Below are 22,260 nucleotides of genomic sequence, written 5' to 3'. Positions count from 1 at the left end.
GACAAATACTTAAAGTTAATTAATGCATGGTCAGTCCTGTAAACCAGTATTTTCACATTTTCATTTTCACTGGCATAAAAGGATTTAATTCACTAGGCAACTTTTTAAACTGTTCAAAACATTGTACCATTGACTTACCAGCATGATCTGATTTGTTGCTCCTTATTCAGGGTTATTAGGCAGGCCCTTGTAGAGTTGTACACACCTGGGCACTGTCATACTTTCTGTACTATTCTAGCTGATCCTCTCTGCTAGAGCTCAACACATAACCTCCTTACCTTTTTTTTTTTTCCTTTTTATCTGTCACTTTCCATATAGCGACATCAATCAGCTAATTTGCAAAGCTAATTTGTTTGATCTGCACGATAGCGGTCTCACAGCATGAAATTAATGAACTTACTCTTTTTTTAAATATGATTTAGATCAAAAAAGTATTTTATTTTCACTGTGCATGCTGATCTGGAACACCCTGAATGTTTTGGTCTGTCAAAAACAATAAACATTTCAACAGTTATCAATACATGTTGTTTTGTGATGACAGCATTGTTTAATTAATTTGAAACAGACTACTTTTAATAAACAAAATTTAGAATTTAGTTTTCTAAAATATGTTTAAACATACAGCTTGATCATTTTAGATTCAAAAGGGTTTAAGTAGAACATGATCCCAAGCATTGTACAATGATTAGATACTTTGATGGAGGCAGTTATTCCGAGTTTCACCAGGCTGCATAGTAGACAGTTATATGTCTTGCAGTGTCACTACCAAACTACATCTTCTCTGTTCTGAGACGCATGTCAGTTGCTGCATGGCAACCGGCCTCAGAAATGTCACACACATGTATTATGCTAGCACTATGACTGGTGATAGAATCACTTTGTCACTACCTGTTTGTTGTCAGACATCTCATTTGTAACATTTTAAAATCATTGTGATGTTCATTTAGATATGTTTTGAATGATTTGCAGCTTAGTTGCTAAACAATTACATCTTGCAGCATGTGGTGTTTACAACATTGTTTGCTTTCAATGCTTACTTATGTATCAAAAGCAACAGGCTATGTCCCTAGCATACCAATAATTTATAGCCACTTAAAATTGTAGCCAACTACCAAAAAAAGTTAGTAGTAAAGTAAATAATTGGTTAGCAGAGTAAATTAGAGATTTTTAGTTGGAACAAAGTTCTGCTTCAAATTAACTAGTGCGACATAAAACATTAAAAGTTGGTGATCAAATAAATTTTCACCAGGTTTAAATTTTTTTCTTTTTGTTTTCCTCATCAGCACTTTTTATAACGCAACATTTATGAACAAGTGAATGAAACAAGTTGGTGATTAAAAACTATGCACCTAAATAGAGTACTGACTGGGAATTTTAGTTCCACTGTCTCCAACAAATAAATCAATTTCCCCTTGGTCTTATTTTAATCCCTCCAATTTTGTGCTCATCAGCCAACCTTCAATCATAAGAATATTTATGATATAAAGTGTCATGAGTTTTTCATAAAACTTCTCTAATATTCCTTATTACCAACCCTGCAGTGTCCACGTTGTCCTGCACACATACTGTAGTGCCCACATGGGCACTAAAGGAGATATACCACTTTCATCTAAACTGCATTACCAACTGCAATTTATAAAATCTCATTCTGGTTTTAAGAAGCAAAGGATAGCAAGGGTTGACCAATCTGGCTACAGTGGAAGGAACTTATTGATAGTTGGAGAAAATATAGTGATAGAGAGATGAGCTTTTCAGACTACTGTTTCTTCTTTCACTGACCATTTACAGGATAGGAATGGCTTGTGAAAGTACTGGATACACAGAAATACAAACTTGCAGACTGAGCAACTTACATAAGGATTGAATCTGTGTATTTTACTGTTTGCCTGGAGCTCAGCTTTTAGATACACTGATTCTAACAGACTGGGTTGCCTGTCAGCTAAATTTGGCTATCTTCAATATATGGCAAATCTATCACAACTTTTCCGAAGTTTATTCACCTTCTGAGCACACAGATGTATTCGTGTTCATCCAAAACACAGTAGAAGAGGCAAGGTAGACTATTTAGAATTCCCAATAAAGTCATACAGTAAAGAATAGATGTTAAATATGCTTTGTATTTTACACTATAGTTTTCCAGATTATATATATGCTGTTGTTATTATTCCTTTTTTTACTATAGTTTTCTTTCTGGTTTACTGTATGTCTTTAATGCTTGCATTGGAATATTGAGTTTATAATTTACTTTTGCACTATAGGATACAAAACATTACATTGCATGTGGTCAGCATTACATCTACAATGACGTATTAAAAATTAGCAGAAAAAGAAAAAAATCATACCAATTTACCTTTTTCAATCAGTGAATTTTTTACATGCAAATTAGTTGCGCATTCATTACACTGCAGTTTATATATAGATATAGTACTGTAATGTACTTTATAGTCCTGGCAACTTAGAGTAGCTTGGGTTGCAGAACACTTGAAATAGCTCTTCAGTTTTTCTAACCTTTTCATAGTCCTGAGTGACACAGATGACTACATGAAATGTGCTGAACAGAGATAGGAACTTGAAGGCAGAAAGTCTTTAGATATCCTTGGATGCTTTCAAACGTGAACCATCAGCTGTCAGTTTATTTGACATCTGATGTCTAAGAGTTCTATGAAATTGTGTATAATATAATGGCATTCAAAATGTACACATATTACAAAAAAATGACAAAGAAAAAGAGAAAAATAACTTAGATCAGTTAATGAGCAGGAAAACACTTACACAAAGATATATAAAAAATATTTTAAAAAATCCACATCTTTAGTGACCTTGAATTATAATTGAATTTCCAATCAAGGATTATATTCATTCATTTATTCATTCCAAAAAAAAGATTCACTCAATATAGATTCACCCAATATTTGCATGTTAAAAATAGTACAATAGATCTAGTAATATGTTGTAAAATCTGTAATTTATAGATTGTTTTGGCTCTAAAGCCCAGATTAAATCATTGTTTGTAATCTATTAAAGCTGAATTCCAGGAAGTTATGAAAGCCTCATATTATTGCAGCTTTGTATTTCTAAGTGTGCTATCAATGGACATGCTGATCAGACTAAGGTGGCCTCTTCTTTAGGGAATCCATTTAGGTCAAGTTGATTTGCTTTCAGGAAATTATCTACTGGCACTAAATTGTATATAAAGCTATTTTTAACCTATTTAAATATTTAGTTCTAGAGTTATTATTTAGTAGCCCATAGCATCCAAGCAGTTGCATTTGCAGTAGATCGTAATAGAGAAATAGCTGTAGCTAAGTACATCCATAATTAGAGGGTATTTACTAGCATAGCTGATATCTAAATATCAATCAAGAGATGATCAGTCAGACACTTCCACATTAATAGTACAGGTAGAAGTGAAAAAAAACCCAAGCCACGCCCTAGAAATACATATTTTGGTTACAGATCTCCCATTAAGTCCTTAGGTAATTTTATTTGATGGAAATAAGTGAATAGTTTGTTTCAGCTTTAAGCAGACATGAAGAAAAGAGAAAGTGATTAACTATGAAAGCCAGAATCGGAGCCAAGCTTGGTTAACGCTTCAGTGAAGAAGGACTATATAATCATGAACAGGTCCAGGAACAATGTGATAAAGATCAGCTAGCACCTTGACTTAAGTCTTGTGTCCTAATAATTAGAATTTTGCACTTGCTAATGTGTTAGGGTTTGTGTGCCTATGCCCACAAGGTAAAAAAAATGCCTTAAAGGTAAATATGTTATTGCACACCTTCTAGACGTACAGGTGAGTGGACCTCCTATGACACATAGTTACTTAATGCATCACCTATTATTATCAATAATAATATTATTTTTTACATTTAAAACTGATACAAGCATAATATGTGTACTAGTTATACTCTTATCCTTTTAAGTGAATGCTGTGGAGAACCTTACATTACCACCTTAAAAAAGTAGTTAGTAAGAAATACAATGAGCTATTACAAAATAGTAAGCTTTTAAAATTATAAAACAAATGGTTGACACTCCAACATGCTAATGTGGTTATTTAAAAATGTCAGGGTATTAAATGAAGGAAAAGAAATTTTAGTAATTTAGTAATTTTTTTGGAAAATGGTAAATGGTAAAAAATAAATGTATCTCAAAATATAACAGAAAAGTACAGTCAATAAACCATTTAAATTGTTTTGATCACTATTATGAAAAAACAATCTTACTTGCAGTGTACTGTACAAAACGTAACAAAATGAAGTAGATCAGAAGAAGTATAGGTATTTCATGTGGACATCAATTGTGTTTCATGAAAAAAGCTGACAAATGTCAGATCACCTAATCCTTTTCCCACCCTAGGTTAAATTTCCTATTGGAAACAAAACACTACATTTAATGATTAATATTGACCATATAAATAAACTGTACTTTCACCTTCAAAAAAGACATTGTTATTTAATGTAAGAATTTCCAGGTAGCTTTTAAAGGTCTCACCACAATACAGTTGCAAGCTCAAATAAAGCGTACCTAAACATGGATGTCTCAACCTGGATAAAATAGAACTCATCATCATCCCCCCCTCAAACTCCAAATCTCCCCCTGACATATATCTAACTGTTAACAACACTGTTATTCAGCCCTCCCCTCAGGCACGTTGTCTTGGTGTCGCCTTTGACTCTGCCCTGTCATTTACCCCCAATATTCGGAACATTTCCAGGTCCTGTCACTTTCGGCTACGCAACATCTCCAAAATTCGCCCCTACCTGTCCCGAGACCACCAAACTCCTTGTACATGCTCTTATCATCTCTCGTCTGGACTACTGTAACATTCTCCTCTCTGGTATTTCACTAACCCAACTCTCTCCTCTACAATCTATCTACAATCTATTATGAACTCTGCAGCAAGACTCATCCATTCTTCCCACCGCTCCTCTTCTGCTGCATCTCTTTGCAGATCTCTACACTGGTTTCCATTTCACCTTAGAATCAAATTCAAGCTCCTGTGCTTTGCCTTCAAATCCCTCCACAGTTTTTGTCCCACTTACATTTCTGGCCTGGTAAAAAAGTACTCCCCCAGCCACTCTCTCCGCTCTTCCAATGACCTACTAATGACTTCCTCACTCATACCCCCTAATACTCATAGCCCCAACTCTCTGGAATGGTCTTCCTCGTCCTATTCGGCTTGCTCCTACTTTCTGCTCATTTAAAAGAGCACTCAAAACCCATTTTTTCAAACTTGGCTACCCATCTTCTTCTGTCTTTTGAAACCATCACTACTTCCCACCATTACATATCTCTCATTCAACCTACTAGATTGTAAGCTCTTCGGGGCAGAGTCTTCTCCTCCTGTATCACTGTCTGTACCAGTCCGTCATTTGCAACCCCTATTTAATGTACAGCGCTGCGTAATATGTTGGCGCTATATAAATCCTGTTTAATAATAATAATAAAAAATAAAGGGTAGTCAACCCTTTTATGCTAAGTAAAAATGTGTGTTTGTTTCTTTTTTAAGTGCAACACCCTTTTTAAAAAAAAAAAAAATGCAGCACCCCCTGCTATTTGAATGAATGGGAGCACAAAGCCTCCCGGGATACCTACGCCACACATCCTGGGAGGCTCTTGTGTGCACCTCGGACATGTGCAGAAGGAGCCCTTTCGTCAAAAGCAGAAAAAAAAGCCAATCTCACACATTGGCAGTGAGATAAGCAATTTTTGTTTTCCAACTACCTCACCTGATCTTGCGCCTGGGTCGGGTGACGTAGCCAGAAGAACCCAGAAGTAGAAGAGAAGATGGCGGCACCTGGATTGCCGGCCTAAAGACGGATACCGGGACAACACGGGACCCGATGGAAGAGACCTCCGGACCGATCGACTGCACTGCAGGATTGAAGGAAAGTGTATTTTTTTGTTTTGGCAGTTTTTGAGTTTAGTTTCTTATTAAGTATAACAAACTTGCAGCCTATAATTGAATGTACAACTATTGACCCTTTCACTTTAAACTGTTTCTGGCTTTATTACCTGACAGTGAATGCTGATAAAAGCAAAGTTGTTGCCCCTGGAATTTTATTACATTCAAAGGAATTGGTACTGAAGTACATATTTGGAAGTGTTGACCCAACCAAAGATGTAATTCCCAAAATTCAAATGCAAATTAAACTTTAGCTTAAGTAAAACATACTTGATACTGAGATCCAGCTGTAGGCGAGATGAAGTGTTGATTTGTTCAAAACGTCCTTCATCATGTTAATAGTTCTTGACATATCATTTCAATCGTTATCATCAGAATCTGTTATAATCAGGCTGTATATCTAATTCCCTATACACATTAATAATGCAAAATTATGTTAAAAGAAAAAAAAGTCTGCAAAGATGTAAATCTTGTATGGCTAAATCAATGACATGTTTACAGGTGACAGAAACAATGGCTAAAAAGAATATCCAACAGCAGATGGTGACTTGCTGAAGTTCGCTGTCAGCCTTTGGCAGGAGCACTAGCTGATGGTTTTGAAGCTGCTTTAACTGCTAGTTCAATTCTATCAGTCTATACCAGGATATATTTACAGATTTAATTGATATAGTAATAAATACAATTTTTATTATTTATTAGGAATGCTTAGCGATGTTGCTGCATATGTTAACAGTCACCAGTAGTACAGTTTATGGGTTGTGACATGTTCTGGAATGGCCAAGACAAAGTCCATAATCTAATTGAAATTTTATTGAAAGACCTAATGTAAGCAATTCATTTGAGGAAACTCACCAACATCCAAGAGCTGAAGCTGTTCTGTATGAAGGAATGGGCTAAAATCTATTTGATGTGCAGTTAACTGCAAATGTTTAGTTAGAGTTGTTACTGAACAAGGGGGGTCACATCTAATACTGAGAGCATGATTCACTTACTTTTGCCACAAGCAGATATGTTATTGAATAATTTATAACAGCACAAATATAATAATTTTGTTTCATTTGTTTAATTATGTTTTCTTCATCAATTTTTAGGACTAAAAATCAGATAATGTCTATTTAAAAATATAGAAAGTTTTAAGGGGTTCACAAACCACTGTAAACTAGTGCTTTAACACTAAAAGTTATTGAAATTGGTATGATGAGTTGATCACCTGCTTAGAGGCTGACGGCAGGAGCTATTAGAGCTGGGACCTGTGGTCTATCTCTTCATTTTTGAAGTGGCAATTCATCTACATCTATACAGGAATTCCTCTCTGGCATCGCCTATCAGTTTGCACTTACCCTCATCATGAGCTCTTGGTTTGCTTTGAGGCCCTATATACATTAGAATGAAGATGACAAGATACTGTAATGTATAATATATGCTATGAGAAATTATCTCTCAACGTTATTACCCTGATGAAGCGGCATTGACCGTGAAACGCGTTGAGACACCCTCTAATGTTGTGAGATGCTATACTGTTAGCTGTAAAGTCATTTGATATACTATGGGCCAATCTATGAGCAATATTGATGTTCAGATCGTGCCGTGCATGTTAAGACAAATGGCATAATTTTTTATTGGTGTTTTAATATTTTGTAAATAAAAAAGTTTTTGTTATTTGATTTTATACATGTGCCAATTAAGTCCCCTTTATTTCTGCATATTATATCAAAAATATAATATAAAATATATAAAAATAAATATTATATCAACATAACCCTAAAAGGATTATTAGCTTTAATTATACATATGTGGTAAATGAATATGCTGGGTGAGAAAAAATAGATCAGGAGTTTAAACTTACAAGAGTAGCTACAAAGTACTGCTGTTCCATTTTAAGTCTTTTTCTGGCATTGTAACCAAACTTTCTGATTTAAATAATTTGTCATCATAAAATGTTCAACTAATTGGTGTTTACAGTGTGTAAAACATTTGCTTTAGGCTAAAAAGAGTAGAGACCAACAGATTTTTACTTAATTACTGGCACACCTACGTCTTAAATACATTTGGAGTACAACATTTTCCAAAGAAATGATTGAAAACCCATTGTATATCATTAATTATATTAACAAAGCAATAAAAAACAAAATTCACAATAAAACCCAGTGGCATTAATTTCAGTTAATAGAATAGACATATCAATCAACATAGAATACAAATCTGAAAAAGCCCTATATTTATATAAAATAAATCAAACCGTAAATCAGTGAATATACTGAGATGTGCACTACAAAGTATCAAAATTGTGTCAATGTCATATATTACAATTTCACCTTTTACTACTTTGGTACAATCACCAGCCAATAGAAGTGTGCCCACAGTATACCCTGTCCAATGGGATAATGTTTCCTAACCTCATGTTGCTTTAAACTAATCCCAACATCCATGATTCTTTTTAGTCCTGCTTGAACCAAACATTGACATCCAAGCCAACTGAAGTTATCTCTTTTTTTTAATCAGTGCTGCCCACTATGCATAATTGCTCACTAGTATGGCCTATTGTAATTATTCATAACCATTCTTTCATTTATTTCTACAATAAAATAGCAGCGAGTACCACAGACTACTTTTAGTAAGATAAAAGGCTCATTGACTTTTTTATGCAAAATTCAAATGAATGAATGTTTACAATCCAATCCGTAGTACTAGTAAGCCTAGTAGTACTGTACAGAAACTTCAATATATATGTATATGTATATTCCAATATATATATATATATATATATATATATATATATATATATATATATATAGGTTTTAGGTGAGAGGTTTACAAACCACCTTATTAGTCATAAGTATATAAGGGTAATCTAAAACAAAAACATTGGTATGACATATATGAATCTGATAAACAGTGGGCTGTCAGAACAAGGACCAGAGCCAGGTCAAAAGGAACTATATTTTTACAATATGTTAGCCATTTTAGAACAAAATGCTTCTGTGTGTTAACAGAAATGTGTCATTACCATTGTTAAATTATCAATGATGTTGATGTTCACCTTCCATAGAGGGAAGAGAGTATGTTTTCCAACACTTAGAATAGGAAATGTTACGTTTGGCAGCATGAACATTTATAGCTAAACCATCTTTTCAGCCCTAAACACTTTTCAAATGAAACCTTTAACTATTTACTACTACATAAACAGGTCTCAGAGCAGCAATTTCATTGCACTTAACATTTGGAGTAATCAAATGGGCTATTCCCAGTTACTCTGGTGGTGGTGGCTGAATTTGAGTTGGTGTCCCCAAGGTGAAAGTGCTACTGTAAATTAGTCCTTATTGACTATTTGAAACATTTAAGCTCTTTTAAATGTAAATGCACTGCCTTATTTTATTTTAGAAAGAGGCTGGATAAAGGTATGTCAATTGTTAGAGTAACATGTACTTTTTTTTATATTCAAATACCTTTTTTTTTCCATTTTGCAAAGCTAGGTCCAGTGTTAGCTTGGCATCAGTCAGTTCATTTATATTCACCTGTCAAGAAGCACATGCACCCAGCATGCACAAGTGAGCTATTTTTATCTTCTCCATCTGACTTTTGTGATTGCTATAAACCAGAATTAAATCCTGCAGTTCGCCACAAGAAAAACTTACTGCCTCATTCACAAAGTACCAAATTGCTTGATAATCACCCTGTACAGCAATATTATTATGCCTACCGTGTTTGTAATGTAATCTGTTTTTTTTTCTTCCGATCATTGATATCATGGCCATTATTGATTCTTTCTAGGGATTGCTTCTCATACTTTTTACCCTCATTTTTTGTACCTCTCATACTTTTTGCCTTTAAAAGACAACATACTAGTGATTGTATTACCAGGTGAAGGTAGAGGGAACATACAGCCACCCTATTTAAGGGTATCTAATCTGCACTTTTTCAGTGCTGTTAGAGGGTTATATATGCTTTAAATAGAGGGTTATATATGCTTTAAAGTTGTGTATTAAATTGTAGGTCAGGTTAGAGGTCAAGGTCAAGCTATTGCTGGGAGTAAATTGCTGGATTTTAGGGAGATAATGCTAGTTATTTTATGGTCAAATGAAGGTAAGGTTTAGTTTGTGCTTACACATGAATGTGGCCTCCCCATTCCCATGTACAGCATTATTTCAGTCACCAAATACCAGTGATTTTAAGATGAAAGGGTTGAAGGATAAGTAAACTCACCTAAAACAGGGGCCATTAAATCAGCTGTCAAGACCCCATCATCAGCATCATTTACTGTGCATGCAGCATTTTGAGTTGTGGTGTTGTAGATTATACACCCACATACAGTCGTATTTTTTCACAAGCAAAGGGCTTACAGTCTGGCTGTGGTGAGTTAGCATACAATGGACCTGATTTATCAAAGCTCTCCAAGATTTCAGAAAATAGACTACTGTGGGTGAACCTGGGCAATCCATAACACCTGGAATGGATTTAGTCCAGGATTGAAAACATTTGCCAACTATTAGCAAATTATTTGAAGGTTTGCTGGATCACCCAGGTTCACCTATGATAGGATACTTTTCCCATGATGGAGAGCTTTACTAAATCAGGCCCATTGTGCAATTTAAAATATAGTCATGTGTTTAATTTAGGTAAATGCATGAACTGTAATTATTTGCCATCTAGGTAATGTCTTTTAGGTTGCTAAACACAGTGCTAACAGTGCTTTAGTAATAGCATTGAATGCATGCTTTTTTGCAGGAGCAAAATCTGAATATTACATGGGTTTGTTTATAGAGCTTGTCAGCCATCAAGTTTTAAAGAAAGAAAAATTAGGCCTGAAAACTATTATTATGTTATGTTACATAACATTGAGTACAAAAATGTGCTATTTACAACCAATCTTCACTTATCAGCTTAATTTTGTGCAGCCAATTTTCTTCATGAATGAAGAGATAAATCTGGGTTAACTTACAATAAAGCCGTAGTTTGGTTTCTGAAACACATGTAACAGCAATCAATATATAACATGTATTGAAAATTACAGTACAATATGCAATGCATTGATGTTAATACAGCAACTAAAGCCTGAGTCATTTTCAATAGTCATAGGAAAATAAATGGCATTGTTGTTGCTGTTTTCTCCCTCTTTACCTGGAAAAAACTATTAGAAGCAATTTAGAATTATTGCAGTGGATGAAATCTTGCTGAACTGTTAACAAAGGAATTCTGGTAATAATAATTTTAAATTATGAGAATGAGCACAAGCATTGTGAATATTTAAGAGCATGATAAGCATTTAAGGCAGGACAATGCACTAAGAATTGAAGGCTCTGCTCATGACAAATAAGGCTCTTTGGCTCAAGCTGTATGAATGTAACAAATCATACCTTACTCTACAAAAATTGGCTATAGACACTAGTGGTTGTATAATAAAACAGTATTATCATATAAACATTTTTTTTCCAAGCCACAAGAAAAAGTAACAGTAAAAAAATGAACGCTTAATGCCTTGCTCAATGCAAAGCTATATCCTGTCTATACCTGTCTCTCACCCCCTTCTAACTTATCCTGCATTTTTTTGGCCACCATGTGAAAGATGTGCTGTACATCTAGGTCACCTAATAGCATTGTCAACCTGTTTCCTCTTGATAACATTATTGATGCTACATCTTAGTCTCCATTTAAAAAGTCCCATTCTTTTTTTTCATTTAAAGGAAGTATGAGATTTGTGCAATCCAAGATCCAATCAAGCATCCATATACCTGTCATTGACAGGTAACAATTATTACAGCCGATCATGACAGCTGTCATTGTCCAGCAGAAGGATTGACTGAATGCTGCCATTGTCTGGTATAGTTTGGCTTATCTAGTCCAACCTTGTATTGGTAGGTTAGCATTATGAGGGATCAGCCAATCGTACAGCTGTATAATATGGCTCATAAATATTGGTTATCAATAAGTACACTAGTGATCAAGATTGTGCCTCCTTAGATAGTAGTAGTCATTGAAAAGGACGTTTTTACATTGCATTGGCAGTCATTAGAAAGAATGCTTCTTCCTATCTCATTATCTCTTATTCTCCTATTCTCACTAAAAAGAATGCTCCTTACAAAGGCATTCATCAGAAAGAATGCTGCATTTTACAGATCAAAAATTAACTAATGTCAGTCCTGAGAAGTTAAAAATATCTATTGCTTAAAGAACATCCAACAACCACTAAAGAAACCCCAATGTTCTACAGAACCCTGAATTAAAAAACATTTCCATATTTATACAGTGTTTCTTTATCTATAACTGGTGTCTCATGTATGTCTTTCGTGATCATTTCTATTTTACGCACTTCCAATTATTTTCAAAATATTAAAAAAAATGCAGATCTTTTATCTTATGTGATATCTTATGTGATTAGATACTAAACATGTATCCTTAAAAATGTGAGGATGTGTTATTAGTTATATATTGAAAGTATATTTAGGGTAAGATTATGTTTAAGATCTTTTGTTAATTAGTAAATGATTATTCTAAGCAAATTGTTCCATTAGAAACATATTGCATAGGATACTGGTAGTGATGCCATAATTCCATTTTGATTTCTACCAAAGGAGCAGAAAAGTGAAATGCATCGAGAAAGAGAGCAGATATATAGTGACAAAAAATAATGTACTAAATGTATCTGCTGTAATGGGTTTCTGTTTATGTATGGTACTATTAGACTGTTTTATTCTTTAAAAAAGAATGTGGTGAAGGTATGTGCCTTTAAAGTCCCTAAATGCGATATGTTCCCTATGAAGTAATTGGGACGTGACACAAGACAAATAATATATGTCCTCATTGTGTATATATAAATAGAGTTGGTAGTTTTGTTTCTACATCACAGAGAATAGTTACCAAAAGTTTACAGTTTTTAGGGCAGTTAAAACAGAGCATGTTAGGTTAGAAACTTGAATGAACTCTTTCTCCAAGTAAACATAAGACCTGATTTTTTAAAGCTCCCCAATAATGGAGAGCTTCCAGGGTTGGTTGGATCACCCAGGTTCACAGATTAAAGTGTATCTTCTCCCTCCATTTTTGGGGAGCTTTAATAAATCAGGCCTATGTGTAATTCCATCCACTATGGACTGCCTGGATAGGCACGATTATTTATTGCAACAAAATATATATGTACAGCATATGTGGCCTAGGTACAAGTTTAATTTATCCGAGTCAGAATAAGTATGATTTTTTTAAAAGTATTCTTTTGAACACCTGATATTTCAGACACAGAATGGGAATAGCATAGCTGTAATAAATCCTTATTAATTAAAATGACACAAAGGTCGCTATAGTGAATTTCTTTTCCATATTGTTACTTATCATTACCAAGGAACTTTTTTTGCCATGAAAAATGTCAAGTGAAAATGAATGTTTGCATGATACAGATAAGGCAAAATCCTTAAACACTATCATACTGTTATTTGGTTCAATAAAATTAAATGTTGCTTTTCTGGCAAGTTTCCAAAACATGATGGTTGCTAGGTTTCATCTCTGCACCAGTATTAAAATCTCATTTTATTCACACCAGAACACATTATTATAAAATGATTATTTAGGTGAGTTGCATATGCTCTCCATATTAATCTGAAAAAACAACTGCAGGCATAATCTGGCATGAATTAGATTTATTATGTTTGTACACAGAAAATGAAATGAAACAATGGCAATGCCACACTAGGGATAGCTGGACTTTTTGCCCTTAATCAATGTTCCTATGGCAGTAGAGTCAACTGCATGTTTCAATGAATTACTGTGTGGCAAAATGATACAGAAGTCTTGATTTACTAATGTGTTCTCTCTCCTACAAAATGCTTTATTGCTGTTATTGTTATCTTATTTTATTATTATTATTATCAATATTATTATTAATAATAAACAGGATTTATATAGCACCAACATATTACACAGCGCTGTACATTAAATTGAGGTTGCAAATGACAGACAGATACAGACAGTGACACAGGAGGAGGAGAGGACCACGGGCCGAAGAGCTTACAGTCTAGCAGGTGGGGGAAGTAACACACAATAGGAGGGGAGATATGTAGTGGTGGGAAGTAGTTAGCATTTCAAAAGACAGAAACAGACGGGCAGGCCAGTTTGAGTGCTCTTTTAAATGAGCAGAAATTATATTATCACACATCCATATTGTGCCCTTAAGCCCGCAACCATGCAGCACTATTTGCTGCTAATTTTCTACATGTACCAAGGATAATTTAGGGGGGGAGCCTGTTAACTTTACTGCATGTTTTTGGAGTATAAGCATATATAAATCTTTATTTTTTTATTTACATTGTGATTTTATTTACCAGCAATGATATAGTCTGAATTAAAGTAAATTACAGTTATTGGGGATCCATCCGTACAATACTCAAACCTTTTTATTAGTTTTACCCACCGGAGGAAAGGTTTTTTGGTGTTTGTTTTAACATTAGGGATTTTTTCCCATTACTTTTGGTCGAAACAAAATTAATGTAATGTCTAAGTGGGCTAGACAGCAATAGCAAATAGTGATTCAGATAACATTTTTAATTTGCAATTTTACATGGATTTTCTTATCCTTAGATTTCAGTGCATTTGATTTATTAACCAGAAAATGGTTCTGCATGTGTTTTTCAAGACATATATTTAAAAAAAATGTACTTATGCCTTAGTATTTGATCATGTGACACATTGGATGTTTCTATGTTTGATTTATTTCTCTAGTCTTATGCATAGTATGCTCATTTTCCACATTGGCCTACACCCATTATAGGAATGTCCTAAAAACAGGGAGCAGTTTGCAGATTACCCTAACTAGCAGCATGTGAAAGACGTGTATCTTTCTATTACAGTTCACAGATTATACGCTCTTTTCTATAGTATGTAAAGCTTTGGCTGAAAAGAGATAAATTGTGCAGCATATATTGTACATGATCACTATCCAGTGAAAAAGAATCTTACACCTAAATTCTGTTGGCTTTATATAGGTAATGGTAATGGAAATCTTTTATTCTATCAAAGGACCATATATTTTAATGTTTATATTTATTAAACTGGTTTTATGTAAGCAGTAACTGTACAAAGTGTACACTAAAGTTCTGTGCATTGAATGTTAACCTAACTCAACCAAATGTTATATTTACAGTATTTTTCACAACTAAATATCAGTTTGGTTGTCATAGATTTGTACACATTGCGTATAATAATTGCACATTATTGTCTGTATAATTAATGCAAAAAAATTAACATGTTAGTTTGATTTTAGTGTTTAATTTTAAAATCCTGTATTCCTGTATGTAAAATTGGTATGCACACAATGTGTTGGCCTGAAAAGTTCATTTTTTGACAGTGCAAAGGACTTTCCTGTACTCATTGTCACATGTAATCAGTAATAAAATCGTGGAATTTTTCTTGTGTGTTTCTTGTTACACTATATAAATCAGAGTGGGAGAGCCGCAGGCTGACTACAGTAAGTGGTTTTAAAAAATAAGGAAGGTGATAGAATATTCTTGAAAAATTAAATTGTTGAGTCTGTAATGGTATTTCACATTTACCATGAAAAAAATAAACAAATATCATTTATAATTTTGTTTTTTCAGGATATGAATGATTTCTCGCCTGTGTTTAGTCGAGCACTCTACTGGGGAATGGTGGCTCCAGATGCCCTAAAAGGCACAGTTATAGTTACAGTTACAGCTGAAGATTATGATCCTTCGGTAAGTCAGAGCCATGTATTAATAATATTGTCCCCAAGTGAGAAACCTTTTTAACCCTCATAAATGACCTGGCCCTCTGAGCATCTACGTTGATTATTAGGAGTCTCTCCCTGCAGTAGATCTCATACATTTTTGATATTTGCCAATTGCTTGTCATTATGCTGCATTTTGCAATCATTTTGGCCAATCTGGATGCATAAATTGGTCTTTAAAATGTCAAGAACTGACAAATTTTATGTAGAATCAGCCAAGAATTGAAATATTTTTCTGAAGCAAACACATACTGGATATATACTAGACTAATCTTAGATTGATCTTGTTACAGCATGGTAATGTTTTATCAGTAACTGGGTATCAAATGTATGTACCACCTATATACATATCTCCTTTACTAGTTGCAAACAGCTAGCTCACTTATGTTACAGATTTATGAGCAAGTTAGATGACAAGTGTCTTTTTCACAAAGCAAAAGTAAACAGTTAGTGGTCAGCAGATTTACATTACATGTTTACTACTGTTGTGTGAGTATTGATCTTGATTCAGTATCTATATTAGTCAGGGCTTCATTTACTCAGGAAGATATCAGTGCCACAAGTAACAATAGGCAAACTCGCCTAGATTGGGTTTACTATGGGTCTTATTTATTAAAGCTGTCCAAGACTGGAGAATAGAGTATCATGGGTAAAAGGACAGGTAAGTATGTTTTTTTGCAGAAGTTTAACTGAACTAATAAAAGGAATAGAGGAGCTCAGCTATGAGGAGAGATTAGATGAACTGAATTTATTTTCCCTTGAGAAGAGACATTTAGGAGGGGATATGATTACCCTATATAAATATAGACATGGTCCATATAGAGAACCTGCTTCACATTTATTTATTTTAAGGTCATTATAAAGGACAAGAGGGCTCTCCCTGCATTTTGGAGGAAAAGAAGGGATTCTTCACAGTAAGGTCTTTGAAAATGTGGAATAGGCTCCCTCAGGAATTAGTTTAAGCAAGTTCTATAGATTGTTTTAAGAAAAAGCTTGATGCTTTTATAGAAGCACATATTATACAACTGGGTTTTAAAGTTTTTTGCCTTCCTCTGGATCAACTATGTCTATAAGGTTTTTGTTTGGGATATGGGATTGGGATTGGGATTTCCCAGTGGTTGAACTTGATGGACTTTTGTCTTTTTTCAACCTAGATGACTATGTAACTATGTAAAGTTACATTCCCTGTCTATTCTGCAATACAAAGTCTGCCTGCTCACAATATTTATTTGTGAAATTGTAGCCTATAACCTTTTCATAAAAAAAAAAAAAAGTTCTCCACATTATTTGAATATTTTAATATCCAATCCAAAGACTAGTACTTAGGATTTGGGGAATTTAAAATGGTAGAGAGTAACAGGCATATTCCATTCTGAAATATTCTTAATTTCTTTATTGCAAAACAGTATACCTTATTCTAATTTTGAAAATGCCTCCTGTAGAATGACTTTAAGCTAGTGTATGTTTAGCAGTCTTGATTGGATAAGCAGTTGAAAAAAAAAACTTTGTAGTTTGATTTACATTAAATGACTCATGTGCTGAATAAAATATTAAAAACATCTCTGGGTGCAAAGACGGCCACATAGTGAAAGAATTGAATTGATAGTAAAGAATTGAAAAAAACAGTTGCAGCCTTTTGTCTTTTTGTCAAGTTTCAGAAGATAATTTGTTGTTCAAATATTTATGCTTTTTGCCAATATGTAAATGAATTGTCTCAGCCTTCAATCTAGAAGCAGAACAATAAAGAAACACTGCAGAGACATGGAATATTATTTGACAGATATTTATTTTTAAGTATTGAATATTTTTTTTTAGTTATTTAGCTAAAGGAAAATATTACCATTTAGCAACCATTATATCTGCCGTTATCAAAATTAATTTTAATGTTCACAGACAATAAATTCCTCTCCAAAACCTAGTAGCAGTCTAGCTTTTAAAGGGTTCCAGCAGACATTTTTGAGCACAGCCAACAGCAGTAAAGCTAATGGCTTAAACCAAGGGTGACCAACCTATGATTCCCTCTCTGCTCATTGTCTTGTGGGGAATGGGGCGCATGAATCACCTATGTTTCTCTTTCGAGATTGTGCTGCTAGGAGAGGGATCTTCCCGAGTATGATCAGTGTGAGTTGGCATGTACTATAGACATGGCAATGAGTTTTGGCTGCTCCCCGCCCACCTTGTACTGTGAGATAATCCTACCTTGTGCAGCAGCAGCTGCATGAGAGCTGTGTCTGTGCCCATGCTCCTGTCATTATCCCCATGTAAACATTTATATCTCCTTTACTGAATGTCATAGAAATGTGATATTTTTAGGGTACACAGGGAACCCTGAGAGCTGTTACTAAACTAAATTTCAGCACCCTAAACACAACAAGTTGCCAGATATGGGGTCACAAACAACAAAATCCTAATAACAAGCAGGGATATTTCTACGTTAAGGGGGGCTATTTCAAGACCTTGGTCGCCCCAGGACCACTTTCATGGCAATGAGCGTTCGGGTACTGTCAATTCGCTTTGTGCTTTGGTGTCCCAAATATATAATTGCTTGTTCACAAAACTTCAAGACTGCAATCAGACTGGCGGTGAGGTTGCGGTGTGGTTACCCCTTCCTTGTGCCATGGAACCCTGGCTCGAGGGGAGATGCTCAGTACCACTCACTGACGCCTGGAGTCAAATCTGCAGATGCTTTATTCTTGATGATTCTTGTCATTTCTTTCATTTAGTGCATGTTCGTTGCGGTAACTAAAAACATTTTAATTTCATGTTTTCATTTTAAATTAAAACTATTCTAGTTTCAAACATACATCTTTATTATTTCTTTGCATTGTGGCCCACGGGTTTTATTTCAATGTCAACAGTGGCCCCCAGATGAAAAAAGGGTCGGCACCACTGGCTTAGGCTACAGATGAGAAGGGATTACCTAACAAACTTAAATGATCTAACAATGCTTTATCTAAAAGATACCAGTTTTGGAGTCAAAGCTGAAGTTACCATTTACACAGCTGTAGCAAATTTTTTTGTGCATTTTTTATATTCTGATTTTACCTACTTCTTAGCTCTTGACCTGGAAGTATGATGTGTCTTTTAGTATAACCTTTGCCAACCATTTACCATCGAATATGGCATATACTTACCTTGTGTTGTCGCAGTGATGACAAGGCTCAAGACCTGTCATGGCTGCACGCATGGAAAGCGCCATCTTTACCGCCGGCACCATGATTGACTTTCGTCTTACTGATGTAACAGTGTGTGTGCGTGTGCGTGTGTGTGAGTAAATGCAGGATTCACACTCAAGCAGTCATTTATTAAAATTAAAAAGAAAAGATATCTAACAACTGTCTAACCACAGAGGTATAAAGGATACTATAGATTAAAGACATTGATACAGTCTGGCTGTATTTACCTGCAGAAACTTCCATAGCAATTCCTGGGAAGAGATTCTGAAAAAGAGAATAGAGCTATAGGAAGTTCATGAGAATAGGGAAGTTCTAATTCAGGAGTACTGATGTCACTAACTTTATTAAATGTATATTTTTCATAGAAGGAAACTCAGCATAACAAAAAAGTGTTGTGATCATGTTCCATGGTGTGTTCCTGTCTAGTGCAAGCTCTAAGCAGTGAGATAAAGTGCTCACAATTTTCCTTAAATGCCCTCAATAAACAAAAACATTATTTTGACAATAGAGAATAAAGGTACAGAAATAAAGTTCAATGTGTTGTACTCAAGCAGCAAATAACAATTCAGTCCTTACCTGGCATCTACCCTCTAGGTAGGACCCCTGATGAAGCCTTTATTACAGATGAGTGAGACAATTGGATTGTAAAATGTGTTTACGCAGCACTTCTACTCAGTTTTGGAAACAGGCTTGGCAGTGTACAAGCATTTTGAAACTTTATGGTGCTTTTTTTAGTTAAAGTCTATAGATTTTTTTGCTTAGATAAAAGCAGCCAGACCTCTTACATTATTATTGCATTACATATACATTTAACTTATGACACAATACCAACATGTAATATGCTAGCATTATTTAATGATTTGATATTGTCAGGAAATGTCAAATGACGATAAACATATTTTACAGCAAAGTTAAATTATACCATTTGGTAGGTCTTTAAAAGATTTTGTTCATAGTATTAGGTATACTTGGCAAGTGACCTTTTTTTGCATCGATTAGCACTTTATCAATTAATTCAGCTTGCCATGGTTAATAATCAGTTCTTCCTCTGCTAAAGGTTTAATTGCAGTAATTCATCAGCAGTGTGAATAATTCAGATCTGTGTTTTGTGTTCTGCACACTTAATGTAAGCTATAATTTCCTTTGCATCTTTTATTTTCATTTGGTAAATATTGTAATTTTTTAAAAGGAGTTTGCAGTGCATTAAAAGGAAAGCTACTGTAGAGGCAACCAGTTCTAATTATTTACATTATTAACAGAGGCAAAGTAATGCAAGCAATCAGGCTGTTTGTGTAAAAATGATTCATGTTGGTTTGAATGTAGGCAAAAATTAAAAAATATGACCTTCAACCAAGTCACAGTTATCTGGACATATGTGATTACTAATGAGTAACAAACTAGATAATCAATTACCCTTCGTAGGGTGAATGCCAACTCCAAATATACAACAGATTAAATAATAAGACAGAGGGTTTTCTTTTTTTTGGCAAGTGAGGTATTGTTTTAAATTCTTAAAATACATAATACATAAATACATAAATTCTTAAAATACAATACAACTTCAGGCAATGCAAAAGGTTATATATGTCATACAGTATTGTAGCATAGGCCAAAGGAGATTGGCACTAGACAATGTACAACTAACTGTGACAAACAATATGTGGGTTAATCACAGAACCCCATAAGTACAGTATATGTGGAAAAGAATCACCATATCGCAAGTGTGCGACTGTAATAACCAACACGTTTTGCCTATCATAGGCTTCTTCGGGGGTATTCGCACATAAAAAGAACAGTATTAGGTGCTAAAAACAATAAATATATAAAGAATAACCAATATCAGTAAGTAAATATAAACATACTGTTATGTCAAATAATAGTGATATAATGGCATCATAATCATTACTTGATGAAGAAAGACAGTTTTAGTGGTAAAGCAACCTAAAGGTTTAACATATTTTAGTATCTGCCCCCCGAGTGACGTCAGGAAATCTGTGTTATCCCCCTGCTAATCCGCCATTTTATTGCCACCTAACGGCATCACCAAATGGGACGTCTCTATGGCAAAGCAGGCACTCACATGTTGTGTGTGTCCATATGAGGGGACGAGAAAGTAGAGCAGGGGAATCCCTGCTACTGCCTGTTGGCATCGGAGAAACCCGATGCTCCCCTTCCTTGTAAGTCGTCGAGGAGGATCAGAGGGAGAAAGAAGTGGGAACGGAGAGAAGAAGGATTGACCAATAGAATTAATGAAAGCCTGTGAAAGGGGAGGAGAGATAGAGTACTCCTGTGTTTCTTAACTGAATATAAAAAAACAGAGGGAGAATGCAAACTGGCAAAATATAATGAAACAATTGACAATAATTAATGAAGTACATAAGAATATGTTGTATGTATTTTAACTTATGTAAATATGTGTGTTATAACTCAGGAGAGATGTAACAAACAGTGTGTTAGAAGATAATTTTCTTTTAGTTCATTAAGTGAAATTATGTCAGTATAATATGCAATGTTATATATATATGGAATACATAACCATAACCACAAAAATGGAACATAAATACAGAAACATAGTATAAAAATGAGCTTTACATACAATATCATAGATAAAAAGTTGCCAGAAACCAAAACTGATATGGCAAGGCACTCATAATGTATCAACAGTTACATTTTTTCAGGGAAATACAGAAATACCTCCAAAAAGGTATTGAGATGTTGAATTAGATTTTTTATAAGAAAGATTTGAAGCTGTAAACTTCATTTAATCCTGGAAATTGGTTGGCTTTCAGTAAGAAGATCCATTTGGTTTCACACTGTAGTAATCTTTTGTTAAAATAACCTTGGATGTATTAAAGATCTCCAAGACTGGAGAACATACAGAATGATCCAGCAAACCTGGAATGGATTTCTTAAAAGTAATTTGCTATTTGTTAGCAAATGCTTTTAGTCTTAGACCAGATCCATTGCAGGTTTGCAGGACCACCTAGGTTCATTGATGAAAGTGTATCATCACCAGCCTTGTAGTTTATATATAAATAAATCAGGTCCAATGATAGCATGCTGGCCAAAACCTGAAGTAGTGAAGCAACCCACAACCATACCTTTTTAATTCATTAGTTTAAAGTTAGTATAGGGTAAAAATAATGTTCTTGGCCTTCACTAAATATGACTACTGTTACTGTGAACATGACAAGGGTAGAGTAGAGTGATCCATTTGGCTGCCACCCAGACCAACCAACACTTATCCCCTCCCCTGGACTAGTTAAATAAGACTCTAGACAAACTTTTTCTTTGGATTACAAATTGGCCATAGCAGCCCACTTTATTTATGCCATTTTCAATATATTAACATTTTAAAACATAAGTTATTATTTTACAGGTCCATGAAAACATTAATACAACTTTAATTAACCAAACAACTTAAATTACCTCCGCTCATTAACCCGGCC

The 22,260-nt window shown here is 34.5% G+C and overlaps 1 protein-coding gene across 3 annotated transcripts in view; it reads left to right on the top strand.

The window, feature by feature from the left end:
* LOC140338838 (protocadherin-15-like) overlaps nucleotides 1-22,260 on the top strand; it is a 548,986-nt gene that overhangs the window by 393,640 nt on the left and 133,086 nt on the right. For all 3 annotated transcript variants that reach the window (XM_072423159.1, XM_072423158.1, XM_072423157.1), the window contains one exon: nucleotides 15,487-15,603. In XM_072423159.1, the coding sequence (XP_072279260.1) occupies nucleotides 15,487-15,603 (117 nt within the window). The remainder of the gene's footprint in view (nucleotides 1-15,486; nucleotides 15,604-22,260) is intronic.

The sequence above is a fragment of the Pyxicephalus adspersus genome, chromosome 10 (genome assembly GCF_032062135.1).
Source record: "Pyxicephalus adspersus chromosome 10, UCB_Pads_2.0, whole genome shotgun sequence".
Taxonomy (NCBI): domain Eukaryota; kingdom Metazoa; phylum Chordata; class Amphibia; order Anura; family Pyxicephalidae; genus Pyxicephalus; species Pyxicephalus adspersus.
The sequence above is the reverse complement of the archived record's forward strand: the minus strand, read 5'-3'. Positions and strand labels throughout refer to the sequence as shown.